General features: G+C 39.5%; 1 protein-coding gene across 18 annotated transcripts in view; it reads right to left on the reverse strand.

The window, feature by feature from the left end:
- The window catches only part of TCF4 (transcription factor 4), a 377,287-nt gene that overhangs the window by 236,736 nt on the left and 122,769 nt on the right, over positions 1 to 17,782 (reverse strand). For all 18 annotated transcript variants that reach the window (XM_043443717.1, XM_043443728.1, XM_043443727.1 and 15 more), the window contains 2 exons: positions 11,122 to 11,183; positions 7,982 to 8,078 (listed from right to left, as the gene is read on the reverse strand). In XM_043443717.1, the coding sequence (XP_043299652.1) occupies positions 7,982 to 8,078; positions 11,122 to 11,183 (159 nt within the window). The remainder of the gene's footprint in view (positions 1 to 7,981; positions 8,079 to 11,121; positions 11,184 to 17,782) is intronic.

The raw sequence follows: 17,782 nt of genomic DNA on the forward strand, positions 1-17,782 counted from the left end.
CCTATTTTCAGTGGCAAGCTTAGGCAAAACTCAAAGTAATGCTTTTCCAGTGAAACACTTGAGAGAAAAATTTTGTACTAAAGGAAAACAGCCCTGTTTATTCCACATCCTGCTTTCCTTTCATGATGGACAGCCCCTTCCCCTGCCCACGTTCTCATTAGCCTGATTCCCGCCATGACTGTGATCAGCGGAGGTGGGAAACCTTTGGTCAAAAGTTGGATCCAGCTCTCACCACAATTTCATGCAGTCTTGGCATGCTGGCCAAGATTAAATGTCTTTTGGCTGCTCCTAATCCTCCACATTAAAGATCAACAAATACAACTGTGTACATATTAAAAAAAAAAAAAAAAGAGAGGCTCTTTGCCCTCAGCGGCAGGCATCCCTGTGTGAGAGCTCCGTGGCGACACGGCAGGTGGCTGGAGGGAAGCTCCCGGGAGCCTGTTTGGCAGTGGCCCAGGAGAACGATCTCTGTCTGTCACTCAGTGACACGGCCCGGGACCTTGATGCTCCAGGATGCCAAGCCCACTCTGAGCAGCGACCGCAGGAGACTGTGGGAATGGGCACTGCCCCTGGGCTCTGCCAGAGACCACCAAGGGGAATGGAGGAAAGGCTGAAGGGGGAGGCCATAGGCGGCTGGCTGCATGACCAGGAAGCTCTGGACAGCCTGGCGGGAATTCAAGCCGGAGACCTAAGAGGGAAGGCTCTGGATGGTGATGCTATAAAGCCCTTTACTCTGGTTAGTTGTTGCCCTGATCAAGAGATGAGGACAAGGAAAGCACAAGCCTTGGTGATGAAATGACCTCAGCTCCTCCTCCCCGTGTGCGACTCTCCTGCCGCCGTTTTCCCACTGTCTTCCCTTCAGAATTCTTTTTCCGTTCCATGTCTCTTTGTCATTCTCTCTCATCTGCTGACCGGAATTCAGAGTCAAGACCCATTTTCATATTTTGCTTCTCACAAGAAAGCTGGAGCCTTGGTTCTTTATTTCAAAGCTGCCAAGTTGAAAATTACAGATTCTTCTCCTAAAAGAAGCTAAATAAACCTATAAATTGGCTAAGCATTCTCAGCTCCTTTCCCTCTTGTCTCATCCCATCGAACAGGCTGGTGAAGCAACGGTATAACCTCCCACCCCTTCTAAACTCTGCAGCTGGAGATGGCCATGGATGCAAGAGAGGCAGGGAGATCACATGGGCGGGCTCATCTTTCCCTTCTCCTTGCTGCATCTAACCCAAACCTGACTTCTGAGACTGTGACAGTCATCTTGAGACAATGAGGGAAAGGACAAAGAAATCACAGACACACAAGCCTAGACTTCAATGAACCGTAAACCAAACCTAGCCATGGTCCACCACCAGACTTCTAATATGAGAAAAATTATCCATAAGCCACCATTAGTCATAGTTTCCATTCCCTTCAAGAAAAGCAAGCCTACAGACACAAACCGCTTTTTCCCTGAACCTGACTCTAAAACTATTTATTTTCTCTTAGGGTCAAGAACTTTCTATGTGAGAAATCTCTCTCTGATATGTAGAAGACCTACACTTTTCTATGAACTATAGTTTTCAATTAACGTTTTTCTGGTATCAGTTCTTCTAAAGTTTAAAAAAGCCTGGTTTGGTCCACCTAGCCTGACTATAAAGTGTTTGATTAGCACAGCATTGCTATGTCGCACCACAGAGCAGGCAGCCTAATGGAAAGGAAACAAGACTAATGAAAGAGGAACAGAAATGGTTATTGACTGGACAAGAGGAAACAAGTCACCTTATCTGAATGCTGGAGACACACAACTCCTTTCAGTGGCCTTTCAAAAAATATTGATTTTACTTATTTCCTTTCATAAATAATCTGTGGTGTGTTTCTTGAAAACTGAAATCTACAATACTGTAACATGGTCTCTTTCCTGATATTCTGGACAGTCAAGGACACAGAACTACAGAATGAATTTCTAGATGACTGCCTCTGGCTTAAGGTTTTCTTCCTGACAGAGTAACATGTAGGCCTGACTTTAATTTATGGGCTTTTCATTTAGGGGTTAGACCCAAATATCTGATTTCCCTGATTGATTCATGAATGAACCCCTTCAAGAGCCATTTACTGAGATCCTACAACTCTGTGCCAAGCACTGGCCCAGCATAATACTTTTCTCCTGGTGATGTAACTTAATGAGTTATTATTTTATCCCTATTCGACCCAACCCCTTACCTACAGTTTGGAATGAGCTGAGGTAGAAAAGAAATATCCATGAATCAGGCTCTAAAGAATTACATTTGGAAAACACATCACTAGTAAAGTTACTTGAAGGTATCACAAAATAGAGATGAATGGATTAGACAGGATGATAAAACATCTCTAAACATAAAATATAGTATAAGCAGAAAATGGCATACCTAAAAGATCAATGGAACATCAGATGAGAAAATTACCTCAGAGATCATCTAAAGGCTTGCTCCCCCAACTCAGTTTAAAGGTATAAAAAAGATCTGACCTGACGACCCACAGACAGTTGTAGCAAAAGAGAGTAGAAAAGTCAGTTCTCTGGCTCCTAGCCTCTATCAAAATCAGAATTAACTATATCATTGGAGATAACACTAAAAGAATCTTATTTGTTAACACTTCATGAAGACATTTTAAATTAACATTAAAAAAAGAACACTCCCAAACAACGCTGACAAGAAATAAGACCGTTATTAAACATTTCTTCTCTCAGAAATTGCTTGCTACCACATTATCGGTCTAACAGCTAACAGACAATATCAAGATAACCTCGAGCTAAAAAGTGTCATTAAAAAAAGAAGACGTCAAAAATGCACAGACATCCCTAACTGAAGAACTTGTAGCCAACCCGCTATCACTATTAAACTTCAGAACAATTTAAAAGCGAACTAAAACGTTCAGAGCTGACATGTACATTCACAATTTCCTTTTCACAAAATTACGAAAGTATTATTTGACCTCTGGCACTTCAAACATCAAATAACAGTCATTTTTGTCCAGGTTTTGTTATTTTCAAATATTTACATTCCAACATGGGAAGGAAAAAACCCACTGAACCAAGTGGTCAAGTAAAATCTTACCCATGCTTTCAAAAAACAGTGTTTCTTTGTGGTCATTCTTTTCTTTCGTACTTTAAAGTTTTCAAAACTGTTTTCCTCGTAAGAGCCTCTTCATTGGGTATTTCCAGTTTTACAATGAAAAGAAAAACTCCCTCTATTAACATGTACTCACATTCTCCGTTTTACAAGAAGACTGTGCCACTGGCCTCTGCCACTGGGATTTGAAAGCGCTCACAACACTTCACCTTTATGCTGGGCTAAACTCAGGGTAGCCATAAACACTTTGAAGTAATACAAACCTAAATATTCCTGCTCGGCAAATGGAGCAGTGGAAGCGAATTCTAATGAGCCAGCAGCTGTCACAATATGACCACAGTAACCAAATCAAAATATCAACCGCTAACCCAGATGAGACTCAAAGGTCATCCTGTAAGCCAGCAGCTCTCTGCAGTTCTGCCCGAACCACAGTCTAATCCTGCAGTAAAATGTTTCACTGAGCTAGTTCAGAAACCAGTTACTCTACAGTGGGAAATTATTCTGTGCACTGGTGGAGTACCACGAGTGGGACAAGAACCAAATACCACAATAAGGAAACCGAACCATTCACAAGGGGACATGTAAAAACGCAGCCGCTGATGTCGAACTAAGCTGCACCCAACCATACCCAAGTATCACTTCTCACATCCTTCAGTTACCAGTGCATGTCTATAACCTTACTGGCATCTTTTTCTCACTCAAACAATCTGGTTTTCAATTAAAGCTCTGGAACAAAAGAAGGAAAACACATGCTTAGGTCCTTCCTCGGATCAAAAAGTTGTGGCTAGAAAATATATTGTCTCCCATTGTAAAAAAAAAAAAAAAAGAAAAAATTGGGCAATTACCTGCAAAAGTTTTAATGTTTGGCAAACACAAGAAACAAACAGGAATGATTTTAAAAATCCACAGTCTTTGCATAGAGTTCTTGCCAGGATTTTCCAACTATTCCTTAACATATAATCCTCTTAAAAACACAAGGCTCAGTGCCATGGTCCCTTTGACCCATTAGTGTATTCTGAAAGCTACCCACTGACCACCTGTAAAGGTTTCATCAAACTGTTTAAATACAGACAGCAAAGGAGGGGAGAGTGCACCCTGACAAACGAAGTGTCATTATTAATTCTTCGAGCACAATAGCTGCATGTGTGTGCGTGTGTGCACGTGAACATGTGCTTGCATGCAAGTGCACTTGTGTCCATTTGTTTATTTTTAGTTTAGGCATTCAAACAATCAAGTAAGGCATTGTATTCAAATATGCAAACTTATTTCTAAAGGAGGTAAATTAACATAAACACTACTGCTCTTATAAGTTATATACCATTTTGCATAAATTTGAGATACACAAATAAATTAAGTTTTTGTATTCTGGTATCAGAGGTAAGTATTAGATTACAAAAACAAACATTTATGCAAAATCATTCATGTGAAGTCAAAGAGTTCAAACTTTTAATAAAGCATTTTGTTACCTTAAAAGAGTTTATAGCAAATGTTAGCAATGCCTGCATCATTTCTTCAAAATACTGTACTGCCGTAAGAACAAAATGTAGAATAATAAGTTGCTACCCAAAGAAAAGAGTGCTTCAGTATTTTTTTCTTTCTCTGCAATAAAATAAAACCTAAGTGAACAGTTTACCAAAAAGAAATAGGTCATCTGCAGTTAATAACTCTTTCCCGTAAAATTAGTGTCACTTATTTCTGTAGCAGACGCCTAATTCAGTCACAGACTTGATTGATTTGACAATAGAGAATCTGGTCCAATAAAGTGGCTGATTTATTTCCGATGCTATAGCTTTTACCCTAATGTGACATCAGAGCAGAATGAAATCTTTGACAGGTAAAGAAATCCTTTACAGTTTTTCATGAAAACCAAAGCTTCTGAAAGTGGATAGTGGATTGTTGTCCAAAACTTAAAGTCTAATATCTTCTTCTGGTAGAACGAAAACTTCCACAAACACTGTAACACAGAATATGGATTTGGACACAAAGAGTAGTTTAGAATATACTATATATGCTGTAAATTCAAATTGCTGGCTATGCGAATAGGTCTTATTTCATCTTTGTGTTCGTTTGTAAACTGGTTGTCTTTAATTTTTTGAAAACAATCTAGCTTCTCTTTGTAAAGGTACAGCAAAGCACCAAGCATGGCTCATTTCAAAAGTGGTTTCATTTTAAATCAACAGCAGCTTGGGCAAAATCAATGAGCATCTTTGTTCCCTGAGTCTAGCCCTGAGATACTCAAGCCAATCAAGAAGGCATTTGGGATGTAAGAAATTATCCGGGGGTGGGGGGCAGTTAATGCAGCATCCTAGCAAGTTCTCTAAAAATATTTTTAATTCCTTTCCAAAGTAAAAATGCGAGGAATTTCATAATAGTTTAAATGCCTTTTTCTCTCTTCTTTTATTTTTTTTGCACACTGCACCATGCCCTCTCTCTCTGAGGGCAACTCCTCTGACCCTAGTCTGACACTGCACCGTTAATGTCAGATAAACCATTTAGCCCAAGCACAATTCTTTTCTGTGCAAAAATCTGCTTGAGGTGGAAAATGTAGCAGTTTGTAAACAATAAAGAGCCATGTTTCAGACCAGACAGCTTATCTAACAGAGAAGTCCTTTCATGGGGAACAGTGGGTGGGAGCCTCCGGACATAGTAGCATTTCCTACCACAATGCAGGAGACTGTCTTGGCCTCCATATTTAAGGGTTTAATGGGAAGGAGGGCAGACGGGGTAAAGAACACAGCTGACATGGACTTTCAGCTTAAACAACAACTAAGTGAAGAGAGTCAGCTCTCTGAGCTCCGGCTGTGGACGCTCAGCCCACTTATATTTCAAATACTATTTGAACTGGAAAAAAAAAACAACGAATTTGGTTTGTAAAACAGCTGCCCAAGAGGACGCACAAACAAGAATGATTCTTTGCTATCTTTGTATTGCTTGGTGTCTTCTGTAATATTAATTTATCAACTTGTTATTTAGGAAAACATTTTTTCATGGACATAATATAAACTTCTAAATATGAGTAGTAATTTATTTATCCCATTTTATCCCCATCGGAGGATAGTTTTAGAATTCTTCAGGACAATTCTCTAAAATACTCGTTAGGTGTTACTTTTCAAGATGATTATTTTCAAGTTAATCTTTTACTTTATGAAGTTGGATAAGGATAAATAGAGAAAGGATAGTGTTAGAATTTAAAATTACTGCTATTGTCATTGAAGAATGTAACGTTCTTTCAAATATAAGGTGACAAACATGTCTAATCACCTGCATCTGCCTATCCTGGAAACAGGAAACACTGCATCTCATCATGACTCATTTTAAAAAGCTAGGATTTTGGCTTTAGCTACAGAGTTAAAACATAAAAGTTACTATTTTAAATTTAAAAAAATAAGAAAATATAAGAACAACCCATGGTCAAATACAGCTTTGAGATCCTGATTCTCAAAGTTGGGATGACATTTAATCACCCATTAAAAATAAATTCCTAGTATTTCTCTGCTTTGACTACTGTGCATTTAATACCTGAAGTCCCTGTAGATGGATTTGACAGTGATTTCTGAAAAGATGACTCATACTCAAGAGTGATCTACACCTTAAATAACAAGTATAGGGATGAATTGAGGGAGGAGCATTAAAACATACACTCTATCACATGTAAAATTAAATAGGCAGTGGGTATTTGCTGTATGACGCAGGGAGCTCAAACCCCAGGGCTCTGTGACGACCTAGAGGGGTGGGATGGGGTGGGAGGTGGGGAGAAGGTTAAAAGAGGAAGAGGATGTATGTATACCTAAGGCTGATTCATGTTCATATGTGGCAGAAACCAACACAATATTGTAAAGCAATTATCCTCCCATTAAAAATAAATTTAAAAAATTATAAATAATAGAACAAAGTTAACATTAATTTACAAAAGCAAGTATAGTGACCAAGGCTTAAAAATTAGGACATTCCTCAGAAGCATCTGCAATTATGGTTTCGGAATGATATATGTATGGCTGCATGTCTTCCTTGGAGTACAGTTCAACAGCTTCTGCCAAGAAATTTAACCTCATTTATTGATGGATTCGCAACAGGATTTGGCCAAGTTGAGAGATTTACTAATATTGTTAACGCTCACATTTATTAGAACAAAGATATTTTTTCCCCAATCAAAACTAAAGTAACCAGCTATTGGGACCTTTTAAGTCATTATAAATTGTCATTTCATTGCTCAAGATGCTGCTTTTTTGTTGTTGTTAAATCCCTACAGGTAGTCAAAGCAGAAAAAATATGCTAAGAATTCCAACAGAAAAGACGCTGGAAACACAAAGCCTGTCTCAAAGTACACGTAGGTCACTTCATGAAGCAGGATGGGGACCTCCTAGGTCATTAGCACTAAAGTTCACACCTTGATAAATACACAACCAGACTTTACAATTCAACTTGAACATGCTACTTTGATTTAAGCACACATAAACCTATTATTACAGGAATTTCCATGACCCCTTTCATAAAAGTTCAAGCTAACACAGACTTTATCTCATTCCCACCTGATAGACTCAATGATATTATATATTTAAATATTCACCATTTTCACTTCATCAGCCTTAACCCTGGAAAACTACTGCTGCAACGATGAATTGGGAGAAGTGCTTTACATTTAAGGAACACAAATTTTCCACGTAGATTCAATATCACTGAAATTAGGTAATTCCACACAGTTGTAAAACTTAGTCCTGTATGCACTATTACCAAGCAAAGACCATCAATATTTTTCTGCAATTTAAAATTACTTTAGTGAACTAGCTAAATAGCTAAGTTCTTAAAAATAGAATCTGTGTCTGGGCTTGTATTCTACCTTTGATGGTAAAACATAAGCATTCCAAAAACTCATGTTAATTTAAAATTAGTCTTACTTTGTATTCTGGAATTGACAAAAGGTGGAGAGAGATTGTCATGTGACCCAAGGTCCCTGCTGGTCATGTGGTCATAGGGAGTCCCATCTCCATAGTTCTGTAAATAAAATAACAGTGTAAGTTTAAATTTGCCATGAATCAATCAGCACCCAAGTCTGACTACTGACACCTCTCTGACCCAAAGAAATTGGAGCCCACCATTCTCACCCCAGCACCTTATTATAAGAAAGCTGCATCTTCCCAGGTACCGTGTATAAGAAGGGCTCTGAAATTTGCAGAGTTCATATTTTCCCCGAAATCATAGTGAAACTTGGGGGAATAATAATAGTGGAGCCATCTGCATTAAGATATTATGATCAAATGAAATAATGCAAGTAAAGCACCTGATACCTATACAATATACTGTAAATAGTAATTATTATTTTGATAAGCCCACATTATTTTTTTTAAAAAGAGAGCAAAATGTGCTATGGGAAAGTTATTCATAACCTGCAATGAACTGCCTTTGGAAGGCAAAGGTAGGACCTTGTAAACAGCAGCATTTGGTTTTAAGATATTGAAATTTCAGTGTTTTGTTATAGATGTTATTGTGGTTGTAAAAGAATTGGATCATTCCATTAGAAACCAGCTACATAAGAATGTTAAAATTATTACAACAGGACTGTAAATGAATATCAGAATTTAAGCATAAATTCTGGATTTGGACAAAGTATGCCACAAAAAAACAGTTTTAAAGCAGACGCTAATCTTTGGAAATTTGTAATTACTATGATCATCTCATGATTTAAAGGAGAATTTTAACTTAAAATAAGGTTTTTAAACTGCCCAGTCACTTGTTTTTAATGGAGGAGTTAGATAACATACAGGAAAGAGTTAAAATCATCTAAATCATAGGGTTCAAATTTTAGGTTACTAAGGTACATAAAGTGACCAGAAAGGAAAAAAAAAAAAATGTCATGCTGCTCAGCTGGCTGCACTGTCCATAAAGACTAAGTCAAATTTACTCAGAGGTGTCAGTTGGTATGTTAGCCAAAGGGCAGAATCCGCCCCCATGAAAAGGATGGATACTGTATGAAAAATGAAAACACACATCCCTTCACTAAAGAAGTGACAGGAACTACCCCATTTTTCAACCGCCATTCCTCAGATATAAAAAAGCTAACTTGAACGATACTGCAATGGGATGCTGCCGGTACATCAGGGCCTAAGAGGATGTCACATTTTAAATATCTATCGTTGCTCTTACACTCACTCGTTCTATACCAGACATTGGTATACTAATTATCATTTATTCAGTATCCTCACCCTACAGAGTTATTAAGAGCTTAATATACATTATCTAATTTAAAACCCAGCACAGTGTCTCAAGATGACTGGAAATATCACCACTTGAAGATGAGAAAAGAGAGACACCTGGCCCCTGGCTGTCTGATACAAGCCAGCCACAATAAGCTGTCTCATGCCAGCTCACTGCATTTAAAAAATACAAATTACAAATATTGAGTCAAAGTTATCCACTAATGAATTCCCTGGAAAAAAAAAAAAAAAAGGCCAGGCGATTCATGAAAACCAAATAAAAGTCAGGACGATCCTAAATGAACCTCCCTCTCAGAAGACCAATTAAAAGAACTACATGTTGTATTAAAATGAGAAAGCATAAGACATTAAGTTCATTCGAATGAACTCAACAATAAGAGGGACATTCTGTCGTCTCCTACACTTGCTGTCAAGGGGAATGGATTGATTCCTGCAAGTGAGGACTGTAATGTGAGGAGGAGGAAAGATTTCCTCAACCCATCCATATAATGCAGGAGAATCTGAAACTCGACAGCTGGTGCAAAGTCTGAGCGAAGTTCCTGGTAAGCCTAGAGCTCTGGCTGTACCGAGACCAGCACATGAGCCCCAAGGCCAAAGAACAGGTGGAAATGGCCAACACGGCTTGCTGAGATGGCCTCCTTCGGACAGCTTGATTACCTTCCTTACCTATTGTGCCAAAGTACAGACCGCCCTCCACCCCAAATGCGTCCCCCGCTCCCCGGCCCTGCAGGGCGTTTCATCTATCTACACAGCTGCTGGGGGGAGGGGCAGCTCTTTTGTGTGGTCTATGTCTACTTTTAATCTGGAGTTATATGTATTATTATAAAAAATGATAGGGATTTCAGGAGGCCTAGCGATGAGTCCATTAAAGACAGATTATATATATAAAATCGTTCACATTTGAGTTAGAAGGAACAGGAAAGATGCTCTGATTCAACTTCTTCATTTTAGAAAGTAGCAGTATGAGGCCCAAGGAAGTGAGATGACACACCCAAGGTCATACATATACAAAGACACGCATGGCCTAACCACCCCACTCACACCATGCCATGGTCTTCCCATGACACCCTAACAACCTAAAACCTTGAAGAGGAGTAGCAAAAATCTGCAGCGATTAAGACATGATTAAGACATTAAGCAACTTCTTTTCCAAATGACTCTGCGCCGTGGTCTGTAAAATACAAGACTGACTTAAGGAACACCGATAAATGAGCAAGTCTGAGGAATAAGACTGAGTCTAAATCAGATCATATCCATTTATTCTGAAGTTTAAGGATTTTGGGTTGTGTGTGTTTTAAAAATAAAAGTTACTTTCAATTAAAAAAAAAAAAAATTAAATGAACGAACCCCCTGGCGACCAAAGGTACTAGTGGTGGTGAGACAATCACATGTTTACAAAGTGAAACCAACACAGATTTATTATGTAAATGATACCGGAAGCTACAACTTCACAGTATGTCTTCAGAAATATTCAGTGGCCTACTCACACCAATATATTACAGGGACACAGGGATTTTTTTTTCAAAATTGCACCGCCTACAAAAAACAACTCTCTGTTAACACTGGATCAGTAACTGGCAAAGCGAGGCCAAATATTTAATGAAGGGGTTGTCTTCTGGTTAGCCAAAGTAGAAGGGGTGTCAAAATCAATAATAATATCCAATAAGAGCATGAAGAAAATGCCAAACAGAAGCTGATCCTCATTAAACTCAGTCCGCATATATAGCCATGCAGATGCATGTTGGGGAGAAAAAACTCACCTTCAGTTTGTCAATTTACATATGAGGATGTCTGCTTGTGGGGAAAAGATTAGATATACTTACCCTGGACGGGCTTGGATGTCCTCCACTCCCCCAGGACCCTGAGCTACTTCTGTCTTCTACATCTAGGGACAAGAGAAAAATTCTTTAGGCTTTCTTGCAATAATTCTTTCTTTTTGTATATGCACTTTTAAATTAATGTTTCAAATTAATCTCCTGTTGCCTTTAATTAAGAATCAGGCACGAGGCTACCATGATGATAGTAGCTTCTGACCCAACTACTTAAATTAACTCATTTAAATTCACAGCAGAAACGAACTGGACCCTCAGGAACCAGAGGTATGAACATAAAAATTACTTCCATCCTTCACAATGTTTCATAGCCTCAACTTTTATCAACCTGAAATTGCACTTAAAATCTTACTAAAATCTTTTGGACAGGTTAAAACTACACTAACACAACCTTAATATACACACATACACAAAAGTTAAATCAGGTAAATATCCATACTATTAATATTATTATTAGCAGCATGCATGCCATAACGCTCCTAGATACTTTCTGTCCTCTTACCCGCTCAGACAAGCCTCTCAAGGCCTACCCACCAGACAACAGACATGCAACAAAACATGTAAGATGAAAAAGGACATTAACAGTCTATTTCCATCAAGACATTACAAGGATATTAGGAGACTTTTTAAGTTTCTTAGGACCACACCATCTCAGTCTTTTATTTATTTTTTTAAATAGGCACAACACTTGGCCTACAATCCTTAATCTGGACAGTGAGATGTGGACACAAATGTTGTTAAAGCAATGTTTTATTTTGATAAATTATGGCGAAATGACCTGTATGAACTCCCAGAAGGCTGGAATTCTCTAGGCCCTGTACCAGCGAAGTTCTAATGCTGACCAAATTTGAGATGCTTCTTCAGCGCTTCAGGTGGCAAATATGCAGGATGGGGAGTCTGACAGCTAAGTTCCCATGTTCACTGTTCAAAACATAAAAGTGCTCGAAAGATCAGTCACTCTAAATTTAGAAATGGCTTTGAGATTTTTGATGAAAGGCCCTTTCTGAGTATAAAAAGTTTCACTGTTCTATTATCTTGATCACGGTGGGTAACAGACGGCCATCACAGGCTTCCTCTGACAGAACTGGAGGAGGAGGTGTGAAACCAGCTCAGGAGATGTATTCCCATTGACTGTTTTCTAACGTTTCAGTGATACTGTTTCTTAATGCACTACTGTCCTTCCTTTAATTACTCCTATTTTATTATCAGCAGAAGTAATCATAATATAATTAACTGACTTATTTGGGGGTCCAGTAGAGGACATGGTGTTTTAGAATATATTAAGAGATGGACTAGAAACAACAACCAGCAACTAGGACCACTGAACTTGAAATCTCTTTTTCTTTTTTAACAAATATTGTTTCATTTACTTTGGTCAGTTCGTCTGAAGAGAATGCAAATGCAAACAGCTATCCCCTGCAGACAGCTAAAATCAGTGCCTGCAAGGGACTTCCCTGACGGTCCAGTGTTTAAGACTGCACTTCCACTGCAGAAGGCAAGCGCTGGATCCTTGGTCAGGAACTAAGATCCCGCATGTTGCGTGGTGCAGCCAAAACAGAAAAGAAAATGAAATTTTAAAGAAAATTTTCAATAAATAAAATCAGTGACTGTGAGTATTAAGAGATGTCGTACAAGCTCTGAAGAGGAAGTCTGGAGAAAAGGTATAATACTTTCCCCAAATTTGCTGTTTAACAACCCAACCTCCTGGCCCACCTACTGTTAAGCTGAACTGGGGGATGTATATAGAAAAGAGACTTAGAACTCTTGGGACTGTCACACAAGTAAGTTTTGTAGCCTGCCTGGTTCTCATCATCCTTAACACCAAATCAAATTTATTTTCACACACAAAAAAAGGTATAAATGACAAAATCTATCAACCAGAAGTCTGCACATCTTGATTTCCTTCTCGCCTGAAACAGCCAACCTGGATTAATTTGAGAGATTTTTCCGCTTAAACTTGGCCCCAAAAGTAATGAAGGAACAGAAGTGAATCTCTACGTCTACCCTACAATTTTGTTTTGTTTGGACCCATTTTATCCATTTTCAAAAAGGATTTCAAACATGAAACGAAGGCAGAGACGAGGAAAGGGAACAGTAGTACTTCCTGGCCAGTAGTTTTGCCCTAGGGGTGATTATGGTCCCCAGAAGGCCTCTGGCATGTCTGGAGACATTTTCAGTTGTCACAACTTGGCAGGGCATGGAGGCGGGGTACAGCTAGTGGCATCAAGTGGCTAGAGGCCAGGGACGCTGCTCAAGGTTTTATACACGTCAGAATACCTGCACAACACAAAATACCCTGTTCTCAAATGTCACCTGTGCCAAGGTTGAGAAATCCTCTTCTAGAGGACAAATTCTATTAAAGAGCAAAAAGGAAGCATCAAGCTGGAAAAAAAAAGATGTACTAGAATTCAATTTACAATGAATACAAACTCTTACTAAATACACAGTGAAGTTATCTGAGCCCAGATTTAAGCCGGAGTGTTTCAAGAGATCTTCCTATATACATCTTCTGTCCTCAGAATAAAGGGAAAATGATGGTCAACCAAGCAGGCTGCTAATTAGCAGGCAAATAAAACACATCAAAACTTGAGTATTCCCAACTGGGCAATTTCAAAAGCGAGCAATCCACTAATTAAAAAATGCTGGAAGTCTAGCTTTTTCAAAACAGGTTAAATACTGGCTGGGTTCCTTCATAAATAGATTCCCACCCAATCAAGTCTGACTGCCCTTTCCCCATTCTCTCCCGTTTCCATCCTCCTCATTTCCTGACCTCATGCTGCTGTACCTTCTTTTAGTCCTCCTTCCTTTTATTGCTCTTTTTAACAGGCTTTTCGTTCAGTGGCCTCCTGCAAATTGAGAAGGTAAGGACACCTCTCTTGCCCTCTGAGACTTAACAGAACAATCGTATGACTTCCGATATTTTATATTTGAAAGAATATCTGTACAACGGGTGCTCCTTGATCCAGGGCAAGAAGACTCAAAGCTATAGCACCCAATGAATGTAAACATGTTCTTTTTAAGATATTCGTTTCCATCTTCCCTCTCACTGAGCTTCATGAGACCTGCCAGTAAGTCAGCAAGCATTTCCTCAACAAGGATCTGAGTCCATCTCAAAGTGCATCTGAGGACTGCCTACGTCTGGATCACCTGGTATGCTCATTTCAAAATTAGCATCCTAGGGTCCACTGCAGACCTACTGATCCTGGATCTCTGAAGGTGGGGCCAAGAAAACTGTGTCTTTAACAAGGTCTTCAGGTAATTTTCATGTACACAGGAGCTTTGAGAATCACCAGCCTCCTCCACTGGAAACACAAGACAGATGCATGCCCTACCCCGCCACCCACCACCTAACTCACATCCTGTCCTGAAGTCCTTGCCCAGGTGGCCGGTTTCTGCAGCATTCAGTCCACATTCCCGTTGCATCTACATCCCAGTAGTTCTTGCCCAGACTCACTTTTACGTAAGCCTTGTATGTGGCTTACACGTGGCCATCCCCTGCTCCCAGCTGGTGTACCTGGGCACCGCACACACTTTCTACCTCCAGGTATTCGTACCTGCTTTCCTTCTGCCTGAGCTGTTTCTTATCTCTCAAAAAATACTAGCTAATATTCTGTGAGCTTAAATATGCCAGGCACTGTACCAAGCACTTCAATACACTAACAGTATCGCCATTTTATCTAGGAGGAAACTGAGGCTTAAACGGGACAGAAAACCCTCTCAACATGACAGCAGATGGCAGAGCTGGCAGCCACAGGGCCTGACCATGTTCAAGTCAGGAACGTTCTCCACCACGGTCAAGGTCTCCGCAATAAGCAGCTCACGTCTCTCTACAGCCAGCTCGAACATAACTGCCAGTCCCTTCTTCCCGTGGATGTATTTACTTTTGGAGTTTATATCCACTCTTGTGTCCACAAAAGATTATAGAATGACTACAACACAAATATAAAAACCCAGGTCTCATGCACTGCAGACAGATTCTTTACCATCTGAGCCACCAGGGAAGCCCCAGTCTTGTGTCCACAGAAGACCATTGAATGTATACAACACAAATACATAAACTGAAATATTTGAAGAAATCAGAGACTGGAAAATAAAAACAGGAGAACAATCAAGCCATATGTATGATGAGCTTATCAAAAATGTACACTGTGGGAGTTCCCTGGTGGTCCAGTGGCCAAGACTTCGTGCTCCCAATTCGGAGGACCCAGGTTCGATCCCTGGTCGGAGAACTAGATCCCACACATCATGTCTCACAACTAAGAGTTCGGATGTCATAACTGAAGATCATATATACCACAACTATTGGACCCAGTGCAGCCAAATAAATAAATATTAAAAAAAAAACTTTAAACGTACACTGTGATGGATGGGATATTTGTGAGAGAGGGGTCAAAATTACAGTGCGCAGAGAGTAAAACAAGATTCATAGCCTTGGATAAAAATATCCAAACTGCTCAGGAAAGTCATTAAGGGAACATAGTTACAAATGAAAAACTGCCCAAGACAGAAGCTGCATGGATACTGAGTTCTCATGTCTCCCTTGTTGCTGTCACCCTCTATCCAAGACAGGAACACGTAAGAGAAAGACAACCACCTGGACGGAAGGAGGCAAAGGAAAAAGGAAAGTGGATGACAGAAATTATTCTTCCGAAGACTGAAGTGGGCTCAATTGTTTCTAATTTATTTTACCCTAGACAAGGACAGACTGAGTAACGTCCATGGTTTTGACAGTTGCTTTAGGAGGCAATCTGACCATCTACAAATTTTCATTTCACTTGAGTAGTTCTGCATAAGCCCCCTCTAAAATGCCTGACATTTCAACACTAAAACACAAAAGCAAAGCGTGGGTAGAATGAAGATCAAACACTCCATTTACAGAAAAGATATACAGAGATGAATTTTAATGTCTACGATTTCCCATCCATACTCATTGATTATTCAAATTTCCACTCTATGTGGACAGTGAGATCAAAACTATCAGTAGACTGGACAAATGTCAGAAAGCGCAGAGCTGGAAAAAAGACCTAGATTTCAGCCACAAGACTGCATTAACCAGCTCTACGGTCTGAGCCAGTCACTAGACTCTTTGAACTCATTTTGGTCAACTGTAAAATAAGTGGTTTTGATTTCCATTCTTAGAAATAGGGCAGCCTAGTATATTGGGACAACTCTGCCACAAAATAACAAGTGTAGTAAGTCAGACAGAGAAAGACAAATATCATGTGATGTGGCTTGTACTTGTGGAATCTAGAAAGTTGATATAAATCAACTTATATACCAAACAGGAATAGACTCAAGAGACACAGAAAACAAACTTATAGTTTCCAAAGGGGAAGGCGGAAGAGGAATAAATTAGGAGTTTGGGATTAATATACACACTACTATATATATAAAATGGGCTTCCTAGGTGGCTCAGTGGTAAAGAATCCACCTGAAATGCATGGGCTAGATCACTGGTGGGGGAAGATGCCCTGGAGAAGAAAATGGCAACCCATTCCAGTTGACTGGGAAATTCCATGAACAGAGTCGCCTGGCAGGCTACAATCCATGGAGTCAGAAAAAGAGTCAGATATGACTTGGCAACTAAACAACAACAAAAAATATAAAACAGATAACCAACAAGGACCTAGCACAGGGAAGTATACACAATATCTTGTAATACCTATAATGGAAAAGAATCTAAGAAGGAATATATATATGGACACACACAAATGTATAACTGAATTACTTTGCTGTTCTCTGAAACTAACATAACACTGAATCAACTATATCTGAACAAAAACTTATAAATCAATAAATACGGCTTTTTTAAAAAAAATCACTAAAAAATGCTGGATTAAAAAATTTCAGTCTTCTTCTCAACCCAAATGAACTGACAAGATAGTAAGGAAATATCCAGCCAAAATCAAAGCAAAGGCTGGAACCCATAGAGGAAGAAGACATTATTCTGCCCTGAGGACAACTGCCAACCTAGACACTGTAACGGCCTCTTGGGTCAAGGAGAACAAAAGTGAAAACTAAGCATCCACCCAAAGCAGGTATCTAATAGGAGAAAAAGGAATAATAAGGTTTCCAACCTCAAGGAGTTATTGTTAAAGTAAACAATTGATACTTATTAGACACAGAGAGTGTGTGTGTGCGCGTGCTGAGTCAAGTTAGTCGTGTCTGACTCTCTGTGACCCCATGGACTGTAGCTCACCAGGCCCCTCTATCCATGGGACTCTCCAGGCAGGGATGCTGGACTTGGCTGCCATGCACTCCTCTGGGGCTCTTTCCAACCAGGGGTAGAACCCACGGCTCTTACATCTCCTGCACTGGCGGGCAGGTTCTTTACCACTATCGAAGATAACCAAAACACATAAACAGGCAAACTGTGATTTGTTCAAGGAAATCTGAGTTTCACACTTTTATGACTGTTCATTCTGCTTAGTGGGTCTGAGATTTTCAAATATTCTCCTGGATTTTCAAAACAGCCAATATGTTTGAAGTCATCAAGTCCCACCTTCTCCATGAACCCCGCTACAACACCAACACGGTAAGAATTCAGTGAGCCTTAGATTTGAGCGACTTCATTTGCCTTTCAAATACTCTCTTTCCATCTCATCATTTCAACATAATTCTGTATGCTGTATAAATGAGATGCTGCCAAAAG

This window comes from Cervus canadensis, chromosome 23, assembly GCF_019320065.1.
Source record: "Cervus canadensis isolate Bull #8, Minnesota chromosome 23, ASM1932006v1, whole genome shotgun sequence".
Taxonomy (NCBI): domain Eukaryota; kingdom Metazoa; phylum Chordata; class Mammalia; order Artiodactyla; family Cervidae; genus Cervus; species Cervus canadensis.